At 38.5% G+C, this 23,618-nt stretch overlaps 1 protein-coding gene across 1 annotated transcript in view; it reads right to left on the reverse strand.

Moving 5' to 3' along the window:
* Positions 1 to 23,263, reverse strand: part of pitpnb (phosphatidylinositol transfer protein, beta) — a 37,730-nt gene extending 14,467 nt beyond the window's left edge. The window contains exons 1-9 of the mRNA XM_057819362.1: positions 23,151 to 23,263; positions 19,147 to 19,177; positions 16,494 to 16,639; positions 16,285 to 16,376; positions 11,899 to 11,906; positions 9,098 to 9,172; positions 8,931 to 9,014; positions 1,647 to 1,724; positions 1,468 to 1,572 (exon numbers count right to left, since the gene is read on the reverse strand). Coding sequence (XP_057675345.1) covers positions 1,468 to 1,572; positions 1,647 to 1,724; positions 8,931 to 9,014; positions 9,098 to 9,172; positions 11,899 to 11,906; positions 16,285 to 16,376; positions 16,494 to 16,639; positions 19,147 to 19,177; positions 23,151 to 23,170 — 639 coding nt within the window. The 5' untranslated portion in view covers positions 23,171 to 23,263. The remainder of the gene's footprint in view (positions 1 to 1,467; positions 1,573 to 1,646; positions 1,725 to 8,930; positions 9,015 to 9,097; positions 9,173 to 11,898; positions 11,907 to 16,284; positions 16,377 to 16,493; positions 16,640 to 19,146; positions 19,178 to 23,150) is intronic.
* Positions 23,264 to 23,618: the final 355 nt, after the last annotated feature.

A 23,618-nucleotide genomic window follows, 5' to 3' on the forward strand; every position in this document is an offset into this window, starting at 1 on the left:
ACAAAACGACGGTCATATAGTGAGCTTTAATTTTTTTTTCATAAAAAAATAAAACATAACATTGGTATGAAATTTTGTTGTTTAAATTTACTATTAGAAATGTGGTCTTTTTTATATGTTTAAAATACTGTACGAACACACATAACAAATGTTTACTATCGTATCGTTTTCACTCTGTATCGAACCGTATCGAATCGCTCTGACATAAAAATATCGTTTTTTTTAATCGAATCGTAACCTGTGTATCTAGGTACATATCGAATCGGCTTAATGCCAGAGATTCCCAACACTAATTTCTCCCCCATTCTGTCATTGTTTGCATACTATCCTCATTAAAATATGAAAACCTACAAACGTTTGGGTGGTTTTAGTGAAAGCAGACACTGTTTTTTCATCTGTGTGATTTTGCCAAAGATCATATCACATTTGATGGTGATTTTATGCAGAAATGTGAGAAATTCCAAAAGGTTCAGATACTTTTTCATACCACTGTATATTCTCTCTTGCCAAGATAAGGAAGCAAATCTTCCTATGTGTTTCAAAACAAGCAAGCCTGGATGGAGCGAAGCCTCGCTTGAAGGACACAGTTGAGTGTGCGGGGAGACTGCAGCACGTTACATGAGTGACAACCAAACACGGCGAGGATGTACGCCGACTAACAGCACGTACAAAAAGGAGATGTCACGCATTGTGCACATGACAGAAATAGTCACATTTTCGTCTCGTTCTCGTCAGACAAGCCACAATCTCGTCATCACGTCTGTAAGATATGCTTGATTGTATGACCATTATACTCTGCGGGTTATACAAGTTTGCTCTCCCACAGCTATTATACGCGCTCTCCCAAGCTATTATGAAGAATACAGTTTTAGCCCATAATCATGTGCTTACATTATTATTACCGGCAATTGCTCACATTCTGCTGATAAATAGATACACACACATATGTTGATTCATCACACAACAGCTCAGTACTTTTCCACCAAGCTACTTCGAGTGCAAATGTGTGTTCAAAACAAAGTTATCTTGCTCGCTCAAGAGTGTGACTGTTAATTTAATCAATGAGTGTGACTGTTAATTTAATCAATGACTAGAATAAAGAACTTGCCCGATTGAAACTGCCACGTTGGACAACAGTGTTGTAACTATATCCTGCCCAGCAACAAGCCCTCAATAAAAGTCAGCAGCGCGGGGAGCTCTGAGAGAGACTTCGATGAGACGCTCTTAGTCACGTTGCCCGATCTCAGACCTCTCCCCAAACTGCAGCTTGGTAAAAGTCTACTCTCTGCGTCCTGCCTCCTTGTGTCCTGCCTTTATCACCTCGCTCTGGGTCAACAGCTAAATTGAAGAAAGTTTTTTAGACCCAACAACGTCATTGTCATGAAAAATATGTTCGTCAACTAAATGTTTTTGCTATCGTCAACGAAAAAAACAATGCTAATTCCCAAAAATTGCAGCGGGACCTACCCGGTGGATGAAGTTCTCCACTCTGGTTTGAAAACCCCACCACCGAAACTTGACCGAGACCAGCTTGTATGCGCACATGTACGGACAATCTGTCTTCAGCTCGTTCTGCGTCGGAGGAAGAGAAAGAATTGGGGAAAACAGATCGACGCGGAGGCTCGAGTGCTGCCCGACTGACTCACCTTCCACTCAGGACCGAGAGGGCCTCTTCCTGTTTTGGCCGAGTGGAAGAGGGAGGGATCCTCTTCTGCTTTGTAGTCCTGTAATAAAAGAGCTTGTGACATTCAATTTTCTTTTACAGAAAAATAGGAATCTACACCATCGAAGTAATTCCAGTAGTGTTGAAAACTCAATTTACACTAGCGATCTACCGATCTGAGTTTTTCGGGACCGGTACAGATTACTAGTAGTTAGAGGAGCCGATAACCAATTTTTGGAGCTGATATCAGTTTGCAGTAAAAGTAATTAAAAAAAAAAAAAAAAAACAGGAATAATGCCATCACTGAACTAAAGCATGTTTATTGAATCACACAAAAAATATTAACTCCAGGAGTGCCTGATTTTCCTGAATTCAGAAAGGTCTTATTAAGTTTAATAAAAGGTTAAATAGCGCTACAGATTTTGTTTTTTTTTAAACAAACGAGAAATGTTTTAAACATGTTTTTAACCCTTAAATACCTGCAACATGAAGCAATTATCAGAGAATCCCAAATTTCTTTTACATAATGTCCTAATGCAGTACTTCTCAAATAGTGGGGCGCAGAGCGATGCCGGGGGGGCACATGTGTCCTCGGGGAACATGCTTTTTTTTTTTTTTTTTTTTTGCACCGTACTGGAATAAAGTGTACTTGCACATCCACTCAGTGGGTGGCAGTGGCGCTCTCATTTTCAGAGTGCGTGCAGTATTTTTGAACTAAGGAAGAGCACTCAGCACACAGAAAACAGATATGAAGAGCAGTGCGCCGCCGCCGTTTTCGAAAGCCGTTTTCCGACCGGACTCACTCACGCAGCGACCCACTGTCCTGTCCGGTTCTCACGTAGCCGCCCGAGAAGTGCCATTTTCGGCTTTGGATCGTCACGACGACCGCCCTCACCTACGGATTCTACCTCGGCCTCCGAGAATGCGCTTTTTTCGTGCCGTTTGCCTTTTAGCTTGGACTTTTAATACAGTGGGTGATGAGGAAAGACCACTATTTACTGTCTCTAAAAATAATTATAGCGGACAGCCAGAAGCCAAATCAATTAAGATGCCACTTAAAGACATTAGACCCCAATCTCATTGATAAGCTGCTTCATTGTTTTTCAGCGAAAACGTGCCGAATATTGCCAACAATCGTCCTGCTTTGTCAGTGTTATATCAGTAAACCAGTGAGCATTGTTAGCATGCTCATTGTAAAATAACTCCACACCATTGCAAAGGAGGTAATACTGAGTGTGAGCAGCAAAAATAAAAACTGTCCTTCTGTCCAAGGACACTCTTTTTTTCTTTTCAGTTTTGTTTTTTCGGTCAAATTTTTTTGGCATATTGTCCTCATGAGTGAATGTTTCTAATCAATTTGAATTTGTTATAATTTACTGATTTTATTACATTTTATTTTTCTGTATCAAATGGTCAAAAATGTATCTTGAGTGTATTTTTAGAGTTTGGATGTGTCTTTTTTTTTTTAATTCAGGCAAATTGATGCGCGTCAATTCTTCTGTTACAAACAAAACAATATTAATAAAGTTATACTTTATTATAAGTTGATCTATGTTACTTTTTTTCTTTATTAGAAAAAAAGGACAATGTTATATTAGAAAAAAAGGACACAATGTTAGGCAGATCCAAATTTATAATAGTAATTTTATAGACAAATGATACTATTTACAGTGGCGGTAGAGAGTTGTGGGGGGCGCGAAACAGTTACGTCTTCCTTGGGGGGGCGTAACAGAAAATAATTGAGAAGCACTGTCCTAATGAAACCTTTTTTTCAAATTTGCAAAAAGAAAAGTCAAAATGAATATGTGTAATAAGCGCTGTAATATCTATAACCCTTGCTAAATCCTGTTTTTTTTTTCTGATGGAACCTGCAGATACATGTGTTGACTTGCATCCATCAATTTTTTCCCCCCAAAAAGAAATGTAAAAATTCTGAATTTGGCTCAAAATCATGAAATTTTAGGTGTATCAAATGTGATACATTTGGCAATAATGGGTTAAACATCAGTGTTTAAAGTGATCTTCTGATTTAAATACATGTAGGCTCTAATAAACCACAATTGTTCTCTTGTACTAAAATATGCTGTTAGAAACACATTAAATGTTAAATCAATGGCAATATTTTATAATATTTAGTCCATATTTTGACCGTCAGTTGGCGCCATGGTTTGCGGGCTCGCAGTGATGACGTCATTGGGATCTTTCCAAATGTGTAGCGTGTTCAACAATTGCTTATTGCTGCCTAAACTCGCGAAGTCAAATGCCACGATGTGCTACTTTTGGACGCAATTTCCAGTCAAATGGAAAAAAGGGGAGTGAAGTGAGAGGTCAAGGTGGAATTATTATTTTTAGTGAATAAATGTGCATAAGTGGAAGCTAACCCTATCCTACCCACCACGCGTTACAACTTGGCGCCCGAACATTTTTCCTGGATCCTCAGTCAAGTAAGGGTCCCATCGCGTCTGCAATAATGGTTTAGGATCTGTCCATTTATTTTTATTCGTCGGTCCCACAGCGGCTTTTTGGATCAGTCTATTTTATGGAATCGACGGCCTAATCGCGGCTACGATATTGCCATGGGATCGGTCTAATTCCTGGATCTTCGAGTGAGTAAAAATCGCGGATTTGGATTAGTATTGCTATCTTTTTTGTTGACTATTCTTCGTGGGAGTTTTCCCCAAATCATACTAAATAATTAAAGCACTATGGCATGCTACAGTGACGACAGTGACTCTGACGTGGACCTTACAACAATGTTAGATTTCGTCAGGGAATGCGTGTTTGCGTACTGCTGAGCTCCCGAGTGAAGAGTGGTCAAGGTGGAAATATTATTTTTTGTGAATAAATGTGCATAAGTGGAAGCTTCTCCCCTTTCTGGTACTTTTATACACGTATCCTAGCTACCACGCGTTACAATGTACAAGACCTGGATTACACAAGGTGTGCTCTTTGGCCTGTGCTGTATGTAAAGCACACGATAGCTCTGGATGCTAACAATCTACATAATTATTTTGGGAAAACGTTTGAAAATGCAATATGGTTACCTTGAATATCTGCTAATAAAACCGGGGTTCCCGAATCCCAACAGCATGCACTCTCGCTCCCAACTGGAGTTCCCAACAGGACTCTCTCGCATCACCAGTTTTGCCCAACTTTTGTCTTATCAGGTATTTGCTGCACGCATTTTTCCCTGAAACTCGTCTTGTGAACGACCGACAGTGCTGTCCTGCTCTTCACTTTTCAGATCTGGTTCAAATAGGAAGGGTTGAAATGACGACATGTTGGGAAAGCTAACGAGTGACAAGCTGGAATTTCGGCATTCGGGGCCAGTGACGTCACGCACTGCGACGTAACAAGAATGGCGACCTATCACTTAAAATAATTTTACAAACTTTATTAAAACAAAAACATTAAGAGGGGTTTTAATATCAAATTATTATAACTCATACTAACATTTATGTTTTAAGAATTACTTGTCTTAAAAATAGAGGATCCCTTTAACAAGCTAAACTATGATTGACACATTCGGCATCTTTAAAGGTAGCGCTGCCAAGCTTCTCTGGCAAGATCAAAGCTTCAACGCCAGTCAAACATCGTTAACTTCAACAAGCAAAACTTCCAGTGCACTTCTGACCAAGAAAAGCTTCCTAATAAGGTGCAATAGAAGAAGAAGCAGCTGTTGAGGGATGGCAGCTGCCACTCTCCCACTTCAAATGGATTGGACGTCTACTAGTGATATACTCATTCCAATTCACAGCAGAAGCTTGTTTTTCTGTTTAGTAGTTGTTTGTAGAATATCCTAGAATGATTTCCTGACCAATGTATCGATAATCGTTGTATCGTCATATCATCGTTATCGTGAGCTTTATATCGCAAATCGTATCATATCATGAGGTACCACGAGGTTCCCAAGTAATCTAATATGTTCAATCTGTGCATTCTAACACTGTCAGTGGCACCAAAACATGATTATTCACTCCCAGCCCTTCCAGGTTTAAATGGCTTGGACGTCTGTCACCGTCAATGGCAGCCATTGAGTGGCACGGTGCCATTTTAATCCTGAGGGTCAGCATTGGGCAAAGCGTGAGTAGCGATGTGCGGCAGATGGACGCCACGCTTAAGCCGCTGATCCACTTAAGCCATTATTACTCTCAAGCTCGGTTTTTAAAATGTAGCTCCAACACAGAGCGGCATGCCCATCATGCCAATCTTTGGAACGAATTATCCATTCTTACTTATCTCATGCTTACGGCCATACTACCCTGAGAACGCCCGATCTCATCGTCTTAACATGAAACCGGCTGAAAATGATTCTTGTAATATTATTTGTCTTTTCCCACAAAAAAACAAACTTTGTCCACAAATATTGCTATTATTTCCTCGAAAATGACAAGTTCATACATGGTACCTGTACACTTGGTTGTTCTCAATGAACATTCTCAAATGAGTTTTTCTAGAAAGACATTTTTCTCCAAATACAACTTAATTCTTGCAATGTTACACCATTTCCTGTTAAATTTGAATCTTTTCATAAAATCCAACTTAATTCCAATCACACAACTACCAAACATTTATTTATTCATAAACTATTTCAGTTCACCACCATCAAGTTTGACCGGTAAATGACATTTTATGTGATGTTAAACAGCAAGAGTACCGAAATAAATAAATAAACAGCGGATAATGTTGTACAGAAGTGGATTAGGGCCACTGAAGGAAAAAAGTGGCCAAGATTCTGATTGTATTTCTTAGAATAAAGTCAGAATCCTGGCCGCACTGTTTCTTCTTCAGTGGCCTTAATCAGGGTTGTAAATATAAAAATATTGAAATGGTGATATATCGGGAAACTTATCCCAAAAGGTTATCGATATGTTCCTGCCAAGAATCGAGATATCGTTTTAAATACAGTGAGGCAAATTGTTGGAATGGAAAGATAAGACACAATATATTCAACATACGGTACATAATTACTGTATTTGCTTATTATCACAAAAAATCAACCAGATGGCATTACCATTATTATCATTCTGTTGAAGCGATCCATGGATAGAAAGACTTGTAGTTCTTAAAAGATAAATGTTAGTACAAGTTATAGAAATGTTATATTAAAACCCCTCAAAATGTTTTCGTTTTAATAAAATTTGTCAAATTTTTAATCAAAAAATAAACCAGTATCCCGCCATTGTTGATGTCAATAATTACTTACACAATGCTCATGGGTGCTGAAGCCTATAAAATCAGTCGCACCCAAGCGCCAGCAGAGGGCGACAAAACTCCGAAAAACACAACAAGTACACATTTCACTGTGCTGTCATTTTAATCTGTTTGATCGGGGCATTTGTGCGTTAATTGCGTCAAATATTTTAACGTGATTAATTTTTAAAATTATTGCCCGTTAACGCGATCATTTTGACAGCCCTAGTTTAAAACTGATCATAATTATTACATCTGAAGTGCTTAAAAAGTATTTATCTATATATATATATATATATATACACACACACACACACACACACACACACACACACACACACAGTATATAAGCATTTTTAAAAATCATACTTTGGGGGGAGAAAAGTGAGAAAAAACATGTTTTATATGTATCTCTTTCCAGTGCTAGATCTGAATAAATACCTTGAGCACACACACACACACACACACACACATAAAATGGGGAGGCGGGAGGGTTGGGGGGGCTTGGGGTATGCATTACTTCGCCGTTTTTCACTTATCGCGGCGGGTTCTGGTCCCTATTAACCGTGAAAAACAATGGAATACTGTACACTGTGGTCATGATCATGGTCATCCAAAGTCTTTCCAAACACCTATTCAAGTCATCTAGTAAAAATTTCTTTAAAAAAAGTACATATATACAGTATATATTAGGGGTGTCAAAATTATCGTGTTAACGGGCTTTAATTAATTTTTTAAATTAATCACGTTAAAATATTTGACGCGATTAACGCACATGCCCCCTCAGACAGATTTAAATGACAGTACGGTGAAATGCCCACATGTTAATTGTGTTTTATGGAGTTTTGCCGCCCTCTGCTGGCGCTCGGGTGCGACTGATTTTAAAGGCTTCAGCACCCATGAGCATTGTGTAAGTAATTATTGACATCAACAATGGCGGGCTACTAGTTTATTTTTTAATTGAAAATTTTACAAATTTTATTAAAACAAAAACATTAAGAGGGGTTTTAATATAAAATTTCTATATCTTGTACTAATATTTTTCTTTTAAGAACTACAGGTCTTTCTATCCATGGATCGCTTTAACAGAATGTTAATAATGTTAATGCCATCTTGTTGATTTATTGTTATAATAAAAAAAAAAAAAAAAAGTTCTTATGTACCGTATGTTGAATGTATATATCCATCTTGTCTTATCTTTCCATTCCAACAATAATTTACAGAAAAATATGGCATATTTTGTAGATGATTTGAATTGCAATTAATTACGATTAATTACTTTTTAAGCTGTAATTAACTCGATTAAAAATTTCAATCGTTTGACAGCCCTAATATATATATATATATAGATAGTCAAATATCGCAATATTGCAATATATCGCAAACCCCCCAAAAAAATCGCAGCAATCGCAGTTTTTTCCAATATCGTTCAGGCCTATACGACACTGTCATGAGAATTAGTGAATGTTTATAAGAGATGTCATTGAGTGTTATCCTGCAAATTATCTCACTTTTGAATGGATGTAAAAGATCTGAGCTGGACATAAATGGGAGTTTGTGATATAATTTGCCAGATGACACAAAATGATATCTGTCAAATGCATTCATTAATGCCCAAGATAGTGTCATGTCATAATCACGAAGGTCTTATGACACCACTGTCAAAAATAAATCAACATATAAGCCACACTGGACTTTCAACCGCAGGATTCAAAATGAAGGGAAAAAGTAGTGGCTTATAGTCCCGAAATTATGCACTACCTCAGTCGAATTTTTCTTTTATCCCAGACAAAATATTGTCAAATACACACAATAAAAATGTTCTGGGATGAAAGAAAAATTTGACTAATCAAACAAATACATGTTGAAATAAATACTGAAATTCCAAAATCTTTAATTAAAAAAATTCTGTTGAAATAAAAACAAAAGCAAAGATCGAAACCAGAATGTGGGAAGGTAGCAGCGATTTGAAAATTTGTTTGCATCAAATGGATTTGACGTCTACTGCTGTCAGTGGCTTCAAATGTGTAATTTTGCCACTAACGGTCCTCCGTAAATGACGAGAAAAACTCACCCCTGGCGCCACTTCATCTTTGTTGGCAATGTCTATGGGAACAACCTCCACGCTTCTCCACGTCTGCTCATCCAAGTCGTGCACCTGATACATACGTAACAAATTCTCACAAAGAGCGGGATTTTGGGTTTGTTTTTTGTTTTTTTGTATCGGAGAACATTACTCACGTTTTCTACCGTCCCCATGTCAGGCTTGTGCCACGTCTCGATCTTGATCTCAAAGTCGTCTTTCATGTATTCGTTCTGCGAGGCAGCAATCATTCCATCATCAGTTGGAGAGATTCATCTATTGACTTGTTTTGAGATTCATGTGATCTTTTACGACTAATCTAGGGCTGCAGCTATCGATTATTTTCGTGGTCGATTAATCGATGAACTAGTGTAGTTCGAATAATCGAGTAATCGGATAAAAATGAAAAAGACCTGAGCCGAGACAAACTGTATTAAAAAATTTTTTTTTTTTTTTAAATCCATGTACAACAAAAAGAATTGGCTAACTTACATAGCAAAAGACCGCTAGCTTAAATGCTATAAAATGCCAACTTTTTTTCTTTTTTACAATGCTCTTAACAAATGGTTTGGAAACAATGCCACCAAAAAAACTGCTAAATATACCCATCAACTAAATGAAGGACATATAAAAAAACATTACCTCAAACAAAAACTTGGCTTATGTTGGTCTTAACATGGAGCAGCTGGATTCAGCCATGTGAAATGAGGCAGACTAGAGGGCAGTGTATCCACCCAAATCAATAAAACTAAATGCGAACACTTTCATAAATAAACCATTAAAACGCCACTTTGATTAGACAAATACTTGAAGCAGCAACATTTAATTCAAATCTTTTCTTCTAATCAAATACTCTAGTTAATCGATTAATCATTGCAGCACTAGACTAATTATCAATTTACTGTCTAATCAATGGCTTTGATAGAGCCATCAACTTATTTCTCCCCTGATCAATTTTAATTCGTAATTAATCTATGCAATCTAATATCTCTGACTGTCGACTGATGAACATCCAGACTTTTAGAGATGGTTTTGTATCCTTTCCCAGCTTTATACAAATCAACAATCCTTGATCAGACAGCTCTTTTGTCCGAGCCATGATGCGCATCAGACATTGCTTCTCATTAGGGGTGTAACGGTACACAAAAATCTCGGTTCGGTACGTACCTCGGTTTTGAGGTCACGGTTCGGTTCATTTTCGGTACAGTAAGAAAACAAAATGCAAAATATAAATGTGCAAGTTGTTTATTACACATTTTTATGCTTTCAACAACAGTAACATTAGCCAATAAAAAGCTAGAATTCTGCTCAAAAAGTAGCGGGTATTTAAAGATAATAATCCAACAACTTTGTTTGCAGCTTTGTTTCTTAAAGAAAGAAGAAAAAAAGTCCTGTGCTAAAGAGAAAAGCAATCCCAATGACAAAGATTTTAACATGTATTTTACTAATTAAACGCCTCAATGAATCATTTTTTTTCTTATGAACGGTTTTCAAAAGCTTTATTGGTGGATTTTCTCAAAGCGCCACACATAAATTAATAAATTTAATCATGTAAGCAGGATCTTATTTAATTACAGGTGTTTTAGCTCATTTCAATTTATTTTATTTAAATAGGCTATTACTTATTTTATTATGTGTTTATATTTTACAAATGTGATGTAGTATTCATTATTATATTTTATGTTGTATAACTTTAGTTCCTATGTGAATATTAGCTCTTACTTGTTTTGTTGTCGTCGGAGGGTTTTGTATTGAACACATGGCCTTGTTGGTTATTATTATAGTAGAGAAGACAGCAGTAAATCAACAAAGACAAGTCAACTGTGCCCCGATCTACCACTCAAGAGATCTGATGGACTCAAAAAGTGAGTTACGATTGCATATTAGTTTGAAAATCGACCGGATCCACCGTGTTTTTACACAAATGACTTCCGGTCTGCCCGATGATAGCTAGTAGTATGTATTGATGCAGGAGGGCCGCGTCTCGTGTCAAATAATAAACTCTGCCGTTATTATCTTGTGCGTCGCATTGAGCCGCTTCTGACACGCGGCCGCACTGAGACTGGTGTGGATTGGCTAACTGACTTAAACGGGCGCGTTTCATTGCGTTCTCGCGGCGGCCACGTTGTCGCGCCGGTGACGTTTCTTATACTGTCCTACCGTGTTGATCCTCATTATAGTAGAGAAGTCGGAGTAAATATAATCTACACAAAGAAACTGTAACCCAATCGACTCACAGCCTCGAAAAGTAAGGGTTACATTACGTTAGAAACTCGTTCGGTATGCCACCGTTCCAAACCGAGGACCCCTAACCGAAACGGTTCAATTCAAAGACATGTACCGTTACACCCTTACTTCTCATCAAGTCAATTCTTACCAGGTGTTTGTTTTATAGTGGGCAGGGCAGCTTTAAACCACTCATCCGTGATTGGGCACACACCTGACTTAAAATGGTTGGTAAAAATTGGTGGCAGTGGGTTCACTTACTCATTTTCCCTCCCTTCTGTCATTGTTTGCATGCTATCATCATTAAAATATGAAAACCTATAAATGTTTAGGTGGTTTTAGCTAAAACATCTTTGTGATTTTGACAAAGATCAGATCACATTTGATGCTGATTTTATGCAGAAATGTTAGAAATTCCAAAACGTTCAGATATTTTTTCATACCACTGTATGAGGCACGGTCTAATTAGAATTACGTGTCGTTTTTCCATCAATTAAGATGTGATTTCTTTTGGATAAGGTTAATGTCATCCGCAGAAATCAACGTTGACGGGTGTATCTGATCTCAGTCAAGTGACTTAACCAGCGCGCCACAAACGGAGGCCGGGATTTATCGCTAAATCCAATAAACCAATAAGGCCTTGAGATAGCAATCGTGTGGCGGTGCCTGGATGCTCACTACAAGACAGACGGCGCAATCGCCAACTCAAAAAGAGAAGGAGAACGACACTTACCGTCACGACTGCAGCAGGCGGTGGGAGGAAAGAAAAACAAAAAGTTAGTGTCAACAAGCAACACCTTCAAATGCACAAACATCCTTTTGCTAGCATGCTTTAGGCTACTTTAAATACAATTGATAGATAATTCCTAGAGAACAATTTTTCTCTCCTTTTGAACCAGGTGGGTAACTCATGAGATTTGATGGGCTAATGAGCATCCTTGTTTCATTCATTTCAGTTAGTGTCAAGGCTGTTTCACGCTAGCGGCAGCCCAATGTAAAACTGTGCCGCCGCAAATCCTTAGTTGCGTACAGTCCCTGACAAAAGTCTTATCGCTTATCCATTTTGCAGAAACAATTGCTAATAACCCGACTTTTAATTTTTCAATTGGTTTCAGAAATGGCTCATATGAAAGCTAAGACCCTCCCGAATGGTATTGAGGTGTTGAGTCCGAGGTTAGATCGGGCCTAAAAAATCCAGCCCGACCCGTCACGGCCCGCTGGTAATGAAGCCCGACCCGGCCCAAGCCCGATCAATTAACTAGATTTGCAGGCCCGAGACCAAAAAACCCAATTTTTATTTATTGTATTTTTTTTTTTGAGTTACACGGAAAAAAAAAACGCAACAGCAGCAATTTATTTTCATTTTGTTCGAGTTGCCAGAAAAAAACGCAAGTTTTCTTAATGTTTAAATAGTCTACATATTTTTATGATTATTATGAAAGCATTTACACAACGAAATAACGCAAGGAAGGTTTAATATATAAAAAAAACATGCAGTTTTGTAGACACACAGAGGAGAAGATTCAAAAGGATCACATTTGTGTTGCCTTTGTGTGCATAAATGTGTCTTTCGTAACGAATTGCAAGCGCCACAGCAGGAGGAGAAGAAAAAAAAAGCGGGCGGTGCCACAGCGTTCATGTGCGTGCACAAGCAAATGCACAATACAGAGAGCCTGCTCGCGGTTTTATCCCATTTATTTAAATTAGTCCGGCGCGGCGGCCCGACCAGACCTAACCCAAACATGAATGCTTAACATTTTGGGCCTAACCCGACCCTCCTTCCATTCAAAACAGATGATTTGCCAGATAACACTAAACGACATCTGTTATAAGCATTCATTAATGCTCATGACAGTGTCATGTCATAATTATGATTGTCTAATGACAGTCTTATGGCGCCACTATCAAATAAAGTGTTCCCAAATACCATTACTAAAAATTAATGAAACAACTGGAACACTAACTGAAGAACTAATCAGCAGAGAACATGAATTTTCATGTTATTTACATCTGTAGCATTGCAGTGCATGCTCGGAGGCATGTTTGACACCTACAATGTTGACAGAAGGTAGCAGCAGAGGTTGACTGTCTCCCCCAAGGGAGCACTGATGACTAAATGAAGCAATGAAACTTGACTGTCATAAAACCACATGAACCACCATGAAGCTTTGAACCAATTGGCTGCAAAGCTTCATGGTGGTTCATGTGGTCTTATAACAGTCATACGATGCCACTGTCAAATGAATTGTTACCGGTTAATATCTTTTGATGTAAATATCCCATAATACAGTGAGGACAGCTGTGGCTTATAGTCCAGTACATCTTATCTATGAACAAATGCCGTTTGTGTACCAAATTTGGTGGGTAGCGGCCGATCGTCAGGTGCACCTTACAGTGCGAAAACTATGGTATATGGAAAGGTGGATCCCTTACGTGCATTCTGATTAACTCATTTGCTCCCAAAAACGTATAAATGCGGTCTATTTTCAATTGTTTCAGTGCCCCAAAAAGGTATTTATACTTTTTTTTTACATTTTTTTTTTCCACAAGAGACATCTATAGGTTCTGATGCAACTTTGCTCCAAAGCACAACGCTCAAAATCCATTTTAAAGCAATAAAACTGGCCACTGGAGGGCAGTAGCGCGTTTGGTAAGAACTCATATCGGACCATGAAAGGAAATGAATAAAGAGAAATCGTCAGGAAACGGAAATTGGAAGAAGTAAGAAGTGTGAGAAAAATGGAAAACGATGTAACACACAAGGCACATGCCCCACAAAAATTCCCTAGGTGATTTCTGTTTTGAGGCAGTGGTCACGACTAGAGGTGCGCAAAATTTCCGATTCTTAGATTATTCGCGATTCGGCCGTGGAAGATACAAGAACGATTCACAAACATCCAAATTCCGATTATTGAAATGTGTCAAGTAAAGCGGAAGTAAAACACATTGAGCGCGCTGCGCGGTCTTCAGGACGCAATGAGGAACGGAGCGAGAGTAGCTAAACATCATGCTTGTCATGACCAGGCCCCTCGAGTAATGCCAATGCTCAACTCACGGCTCTAGCTCAACTCATGCCACGAGATAAAAAAACAACAACATACCTGACTGCTGCAAACAGCTGCTACAAAGTACGTCCACTTAATGGTATGGTAGATATCATATTTATATAGGACTAGATGCGAAATAGACTCGGTGGCGTTAGCAGTATATGTACAAAAAGCTAGATGGGGGCATTAGTAAACGGCCGCCATCTTAAAGCAGTAGACTTCCCTGCAAGGCTGTTGTAGCGAACCTAATTAATTTTTTATCAAAAATACTCCTAAATCAGTAAAATATTGACTTGAATCTATCTTTAAAATAGTTTTAAAACTTTCACATGTCGAAAGTAGACAAAAGGGAAATTATGGTATAACGGGAGCAATTTTAACAACTTTAACGGTTAATTCACATTAAATTAATTGAATGTTTATTTATTTATTTAAGCCTGCGAGGTATATATATATATATATTTTTTTTTTTTTTTACAGTTTTTGTAACTAATGTACAAAACATTAAAAGCAGCTAATAGCAGGGGGGGGGGGGGTCATCAATAATCAATTTATAATCGAATCGTAGCCTCTGAATCGTAATCGAATCGTTAGGTGCCCAAAGATTCCCACCTCTAGTCACTATAAATGAAAGATTCAAAAAAATCTATCTTGATGAAACAGGCGGTGATGAGGGAAAAATTTACCCCGTCTTCCGATGCAGCTGCGGCCACAACAGCGTCATCTCTCAGCTCAATAGTTTAGTTATATGTAAATTAGGGCTGTCAAACGATTAAAATTTTTAATCGAGTTAATTACAGCTTAAAAATTAATTAATCGTAATTAATCGCAATTCAAACCGTCTATAAAATATGCCATATTTTTCTGTAAATTATATATATATTCTGTAAAATAAATTGTTGGAATGGAAAGCTAAGACACAAGATGGATATATACATTCAACATACGGTACATAAGGACTGTAGTGGGCATTTCACTCTACTGTCATTTAAATCTGTCTATGCTGTCCTCACTCCGAAGCGTCTACTTTTTCCAAAGCTAGACAGCTAGTGAACGACGCCTTAATAATCAGGCTTCTTCCTTTTTAATCTGATTTATTAATAAAATGGCCTCAAACCACTGTCCTCTTTCGACCGTAGGGAAACTAAAAAAAAAAAAGTACACAAGCATTGCATTAGCAACAACGTTAGCTTAGCACGCTATACAGGTTCACTAAACATAAACAAAAAGCGTCTCATACAAAAAATATAACATTTCGCTTACTAACATAATATGTACATTCTTTACAACAACCATACTTACGGACAAATCTTGTCCAAGGATCATATAAGCACAACATTACAACGTAGGCGTCAGCCCGAGACGTCGTGCAGCCATATTGAACTGGCAAGAAAGCAATAAACCATGTCGCAAAGCGACCACAAGAGTTCGCTGTTAGACAGCACAAAAAACCTTGCTGTAAAACTTACCAAAAGGCAGAATACTGTCAAATATATTAACGTGATTAATTAAAAAAAATAATTACCGAGCGTTAACGCGATAATTTCGACAGCCCTAGTGTAAATAAATTGTTACTTTGCTATCAAAAGCTCTATTTGTCTTGTTGTTTATGTTATTTTGTAGAAGGAAAACATTCAGGTGTTTGGGATGTCACAAAAGCAAAAAATAGCTGTGTTAAAGTCAAAGTTATGTTTGAAATGTATGCTTTTACAAAAAGCTCAATTTCTCTGTTTTTTTTTTCATCAGAAATGGGAAAATTGCTCAAACTAAGCTATTTTCTAATAATGATTTCTAAAGAATGGAAAAAGATATGAACTTTTTTTTCCCTGCTGAAAGAAGAGAGTATAATCTTTCTTTTGGTGGGTTCCTTGTTTATATAGCAATAGAACAATTTTCTGTGGGCCTTGCAAAATCAGTCAAATCCAGTAAAACTGCCGGGAGCGAAGGGGGTTGCTCTGGTGAAAATGGCTGGGGGTGAATGAGTTAAATTTGGTAGCACGGTCAATAGTCAGTTACGCTCTGTATGGCGGGGAAATGATGGTATTCTACGTCCGGTGTGTGCGTAGACTTACCGGTGCGACAGTAGGGGTAAGCATTCCAGGCCTTTTCGTGAAAAACAAATGCCGATTCTGGCGCGAGCATCCTCACGTATCCGGGCACTTTACTACAAGGGGACAAAGAGGTCATAAGATAGCAACGTTGTCGGCGGTATATGTCCCAAATTAAGTTCAAATGGATGAGATGTCCGCCAATGAGTCCAAAGTGAGCGTGTCTGACGGACCTCTTGAGGTGGTAGATTTTGTGCGTGAACTGTCCCTTTTCGCCGTCGTCCTCGTAAGGCTCGTTCTTGAGCACCTCGATGCCTTCGCCGCCGCCCGTCTCATTCTTGCTGGCCTCGGCTACCGAGTACAGTTGGCCCACTTGATACTGGCGGACCAAAAGCACAACCTCAGGTCAGTGGTCTTTACAATCCCATCAAAAGGCTAGCTTTTAGCTGATCCTAAGTGCAAAACCTATGAAATATATTCAAGCCTTTTGCTGGCCTTAGTTACATTTATTTCACAGTTTTATGTCAATCTGTCCCAGTATTTTTTATATGCAGTGGTATGAAAAAGTATCTGAACCTTTTGAAATTTCTCACATTTCTGCATAAAATCATCATCAAATGTGATCTGATCTTCGTCAAAATCACACAGATGAAAAACTGCTTTAACTAAAACCACCCAAACATTTACAGGTTTTCATATTTTAATGAGGACAGTATGAAAACAATGATGGAAGGGGGAAAAAATAAGTGGACAATCACATTTAATATTTTGTGCACCCCCCCCCCCTTTGGCAGCAATAACTTCAATTAGATGCTTCCTGTAGCTGCAGATCAGTCTGGCACATCGATCAGGACTAATCTTGGCCCATTCTTCTCTACAAAACTGCTGTAGTTTAGTCAGATCCCTGGCATGTCTGGCATGAATCGACTGTCTTTAGGTCATGCCACAGCATGTCAATAGGGTTCAAGTCTGGACTTTGACTTAGCCACTCCAGAATGTGTATTTTGTTCTTCTGAAACCATTCTGAAGTTGATTTACTTCTGTGTTTTGGATCAGTGTCTTGTTGCAGCATCCATCCTCTTTTTAGCTTCAACTGTCTGACAGACGGCTTCAGGTTTTCCTGCAAAACTTTTAAATTCATTCTTCCATTAATGATTGCAAGTTGTCCAGGCCCTGAGGAAGCAAAACGGCCCCAAATCATGATGCTTCCTCCACCATGCTTCACAGTGGGGATGCGGTGTTGATGTCAGCGAGCTGTTCCATTTTTCCTCCACACATGCCGTTGTGTGTTACTCCCAAACAATTCAACTTTGGTTTCATCAGTCGACAAAATATTTTGCCAAAACTTCTGTGGAGTGTCCCAGTGCCTTTTTGCGAAAATTAAACAAGCAACAATGTTTTTTTTTGTTTTTTTTTTTTGACAGCAGTGGCTTCCTCCGTGGAGTCCTCTCATGAACACCATTCTTGGCCATAGTTTTACATATACTGTAGTTAATGTGTGCACAGAGATATTGGACTGTGCCAGTGATTTCTGTAAGTCTTTAGCTGACAATCTAGGGTTCTTTTTTTACATCTCTGAGTATTCTACGCTGAACTCTTGGCGTCATCTTTGGTGGACGGCCACTCCTTGGGAGAGAAGCAAGAGTGCCAAACTCTCCATTTGTAGCCAACTTCTCCGACTGTCGATTGATGAACATCCAGACTTTTAGAGATGGTTTAGTATCCTTTCCCAGCTTTATACAAATCAACAATCCTTGATCACAGGTCTTCAGACAGCTCTTTTGACCGAGTCATGATGCACATCAGACAATGCTTCTCATCAAGACATTTCTTACCAGGTGTGTGTTTTATAGTGGGCACGGCAGCTTTAAACTACTCATCAGTGATTTGGCACACACCTGACTTAAAATGTTTGGTAAAAATTGGTTTCAGTTGCTCTTTAAGTCTCCTTAGGCAGAGGGTTCACTTCCTTATTTTTCCCCCTTCTGTCATTGTTTGCATGCTACCCTCATTAAGATATGAAAACCTATAAATGTTTGGGTGGTTTTAGTTAAAGCAGACACTGTATTTTCATCTGTGTGATTTTGACAAAGATCAGATCACACTTGATGATTTTATGCAGGAATGTGAGAAATTCCAAAAGGTTCAGATACTTTTTCATGCCCCTGTATTAACATATTTACATACTGCAGTTACTTCTACATTTTCCTAATTATTACATGTTTAACTACATAAGTTCGTATGGATTCCAGTTGTTCAACTATTTAAATTTGTATTTAGACAATTCAACATGTATTTGTTTTAGTTTTAATTATTCATCTCAACATAAAATGATTATTTTTTTGTTTTTAACTTTTTTTTCAAGCCTATCGACGTTGATTTAATTTTTTTTTTTTACTATGACATTTATACGTTAGTTTACATGATTACCTATTTATGAGAAGTTGATTAGGTCATCTGTGTTCCAGTGTTTTAGGATTTAAATTAGAAGCCAATTTCAGTTTCTATTTTGCACATTATCAAAAAAAATAAAAAATTATAACTAGGCTTGAACGATATATCATTTGAACATCCCCATTGCGATGTACGGCTGCGCAATACTTGTATCGCAAGTACGTGGAAAATTATTCTAGTTTTAATATCGCAATAAAATATCGAACTATATCACAGTGATAGTTTTTTCCAATATTCAGGCCCAATTATATCTCAAATAATGGATTTGTGCTGTCTGATTTTTTTTTCAATTTCACTGTCAAGCTGCTCGCTGATGCTGAAAACTACGATAAAGCCATGTAAAGGCTGTGGGGGAAAATGATCAAAACATATTTTATCTATATATTCCTATATATCCCGAATGCTTCATAACAGCCAAAAATTGACACTCACCTCTTCAACAGAAATGGGCAACACCACACGGCTGTAGGCACACACACAAAAAAAAAAAGATCACAAAATGCATTTCAACTTATTTTCTGGCATTGACGGCAATAGACGTCCAATCCATTTGAAGCTGGAGGGCAAAAAAAAACAAAACCTTCCCACTTCAAATGGAATCTACTAGTGGTAAACTCAGCTAAATTCACAGTTAGGCATGTGCAAGTATGAGATTCTGATGATATGATAACCTTAAGCCAAAATATCACGGTATGACGGTATTGCAATTACAGCTCTAAAATGTGTTACTTTGAGATATCAGGGTTAAAATTTTTTTTTTTTTTTTTAAACTTGTTTCCATTGAACAGTATTTTTATTTTTCAAAACATATTGGCAAATTGGAACATATGTATAATGTTAAACTAAATTTTAAAAAATAGCTGGAATATTCTAAATAAATTGAAAATAAATGCAGTCCTTTAGGCAAGCGTGAACCTACAGCCAAAGCTCAACAGTATTACCGTATTAAGACTATAAACGTATATAATATATATATATATACACGTATATAAGACTGCCCTGATTGTAAGACGACCCCCTCTTTTTCAAGACACAAGTTTGAACACCAAATTAATTTTTATACAGAAAATAATTACAGTACATCTGAAACATGATTATAACAATATATTTGAGAGAAAAAGCTTGTTATTTTGCCTCATTCAAATCTTAATATCTGAACATTTAAATACGTAAACTAAAGTGCAATCACATTTGTAAATGAATGGCTTCTGGTTTTTGAAATGTAAAAAAATTGATTGTGATAAAACAACAAAATTGCAATAACTGCATTAAAGGGTATGTAACGGCAAAGGGGGTGTGAGACATCAATAGAACTGTTATGTGCCAAGATAACAAATATTGATAAAGTTAACAAAAAAATCAATCACATTAATGAGCAATTATCGAAAATAGATCGAAAATGACGAACATTTCCGAAAGTTTTCCGGAAACAGCCGAATGGGGCGGGGACGTCACAACAAGATATTGACAGTCAAGGCGGAGCCAGGTGCCATTGTTTTTTATCGACGAGAGAGTAGCGTTCGGGTTTGTTTGACCAAAACATCACTAAAATGGTTCAAAACCGCTGTGCTATGTGGTGTACAAATAGCTATTTATCGGAATATAGTATCCATGAGTTCCCGAACGCGAAAAAAAAAAAGCTGGACTACGCAGACAATGGGTAAAGTTCGTCCGTGCAAAGAGGGCTAATTTTCTAGACCCAGCCTCCGGCACGGTTTTCTGTTATTTTCCACCTGAAAGCTTCTCAAACTATGGACAAGTGAAATCGGGTTTTGCTGCAAGATTGCTGCTCAAAGCAGATGCGGTGCCCACCATACACCAGCCACCTAAATGTCCCGAGATATCAAGAAAGAGGACGATGACTGGCAAAGGAGGCTAAGGCTAAGCAAAGGAGGGGAGCAGCCAAGCTCGAAATGGCCAGAGTGAGTACTCTTTTATAATAAAAAAAATATCACGTATTGGATACAGGACTGGACACATGTATAAATTATCGCTCGTAAAATATATAGAACAAATCCTCTGATCCCATTCATATTTGTGTCTGTTGGCAGAGCGAAAAGCTATGATAGCGCAATAAATGATAAGTATTCTATTCATTACTTTATTTTGCGGTCACGGTGTATCAGCTTCACAAAAAGAAATGCAAAAAATATCATTCGTTGTTTCCCATAGGATCTGCTGCCGATGTTTCATCAGTGTCATTGCTCCCCTCAATGACCGTTTCATTACGCTGCATTGGCGTTCGTTTGGGCTCAAATTGGTAACCTGAAACACCGATTAAAGCTTCGTAACTCTCCTCGTCACCATTAGATGAACATTTGTTACGTCCTTCTACGTCGGATTCGTCGCTGAAACTAGAAACGAAATTGACTGCCATCATCGCCGCCATTCAGTATTAAAGCACTGAGCCTTTTTTCTTGTTGAAGAAAAAATGAGGGAACCTGGAATATGTACAGGACGAACACAATGAAACAGCATAAACAGCTCAAAACACCGCAAATTCTCCCCTCACGAGAAGGAATTATATTGATGCAGACAGGCGCTGCCCCCTTAGTGGCCGGTGGCACTCTCTTCACTTGAAATGACATCACACATACAATCTGTCAGATCTCGGGCGCCGGTCGTTTTAGCTTGACAATCGAGCCAAATTTCTCTCATTTTCTTGTGTGTAATTACACGAAGTGGCATGATATGAATTAGGAGTGGGAACCTCTTGTTACCTCACGATACGATACGATTTGCGATGCAAAGCTCACAATAACAATGATCTGACGATATGGCGATACAACGATTATCGATGCATTGGTCAGGAAATCATTCTAGGATATTCTACAAACAACTAATAAACAGAAAAACAAGCTTCTGCTGTGAATCGGAATGAGTTTATCACTAGTAGACGTCCAATCCATTTGAACTGGGAGGGTGGCAGCGAATGAACATTCGTTCATTCGCTGCCACCCCTCCCACTTCAAACAGACTGAACATCTATGGCCGTCAGTGGCAGCCGATGCCAGGCAATGAGGTCATTTTGGGCCATTTAAGGTCATTTGCCAGTTGATTTTCAGTTACTTCCTCTTGATTTGGGTATATTTTATGGGTCAATTCCTGTTTATTTTGAGTGACAGAACGGAAAGTGACCTGGGAATCACCAAAATGAATTATGAATACAAAAGGCATGCGTTTATGGATAAATGATGGAATATTAACATTTTCCCAGGGCATGACATACTCTTTAACCATCAAAGTGTGACCTTAATTATATTAGTAATAATTAAATATTTTTTAAATCAAGCACAATGATGTTTATTTTATTCTCGTATTTTTTCTATTTAAAATACATTGCTGATAATTATTGTTTTTCCATGTGCTTCTATCACTCAAATGTGTACCCAAATAATTCAGGTTGGAGTAACATATTATAACATTAATTAATGAAAACTTACTTTTAACATGCACAAAAAAATAAAGGGTTTAATTAAACGTCATCAGGCCAGCTGGTTGGTTCCTTGTTTTTTTTTTCCAGGGAGTTGGCAACCCTAGAAACATTTGTGCATTCTTACAACATAGGAATGATTAGGAGAAAACTTGGTTTATTGATGATCATTTACTTAATAAAGGAGTTGACCTTACCAGAGGGGACAATTTTGATTGGTTTCCTGCGCCATTGAAAATGCTGCTTTTTATTGTTTGAAACGTAGTTTGTATCTGCGGTTGTTCTTTGGTGAACTCAGTTGACCATCTTCAAACAGCTTTAACTTTAAATTAGCAAGTTAATCATCTAGTTAGCCGCATGTCGTGTTAGTTTCATGTATTCTAAAGCTCTCCGGTGCATTACAGATTAGCCGTGTAACAGTTACCACAATTGGCCCCACATGAAAGGGGCCAAGTGCCAGGCGAGTGCCGCCGGAGCAGCCGCCTTCTTCTCGGACAAAGCGTCAACGGACCCTCGTTTACTAGTTGGTGCTATTGTCAAATGTCTCCGTTCGTTGAGGGGGGCTAGGGAAGCTGCTACTGACCTAGCCTTCCAGCCTATACGGCTAAATCCGAGGGAGCCTTAATCTGTTCCTCAAAAGCTTAACATTACGGCACTTTGGGCTATAACAGGATGCTAACCGGTTAGCCCATGTTAGCGGGGTTAGCGCGCCCGAGCGCCCACGCTAAAGGGGTTGAAGGCGGCGGCGTCTTGTTGGCCGCCCAGCCAGCTAGCGGTAGCTTTTCACTAGCAACGCCTTAAAAAGACCGGTGTCCCGTTAAGCACGTCCGTTGCCCAGCACGCTAGCAAACTGCCTATTTAAGGCTCACGGACCGCGGAAGCCGGCGATGCACACCGGTCGCTATATGCCGCGTCTTCAGCGCACGCAATTAAGCCCTTAAACTGATGAAAATGGGCCAAAGCGATGATTAGAAGAGGAAAAAAATCAACACGTCAGACTCACTATTCCTTGATGAGCACCATCTTCGTTCGCCGGTCTGCGCCTGCGCAGTGGCAGGCGAAAACAGAAAGCGCAGTCAACAAGTTGGACCCGCCCTCTGGGGGACGTCCAATTGGCTGAGCGCATCATTCAATCATTACCTTTAAACGGAATAATTCATCACTCAAGTGAGCATTTTGTGTGCCCGAAAATTCAAAATGATCAAAAAAAGTGAACAAAAACGAAATAATTTCAAGCAGTTGTCTCATCAGCTGCCATTGACGGCACTTGACGTCCAATAATTTGTGACTAACAGGAATGACAGCCATCATTCACTGCCTACCTCTCCCAGTCAAAATACAGTCTTGAAAAGTCTTGTCGCTTATCCATTTTGTAGAAACAATTGCTAATAACCTGACTTTTAATTATTCAATTGGTTTCAGAAATGGCTCATGTGAAAGCTAAGACCTTCACAAATGATGTTGAATGTAC

The sequence above is a fragment of the Corythoichthys intestinalis genome, chromosome 17 (genome assembly GCF_030265065.1).
Source record: "Corythoichthys intestinalis isolate RoL2023-P3 chromosome 17, ASM3026506v1, whole genome shotgun sequence".
NCBI classification, from domain to species: Eukaryota; Metazoa; Chordata; class Actinopteri; order Syngnathiformes; family Syngnathidae; genus Corythoichthys; species Corythoichthys intestinalis.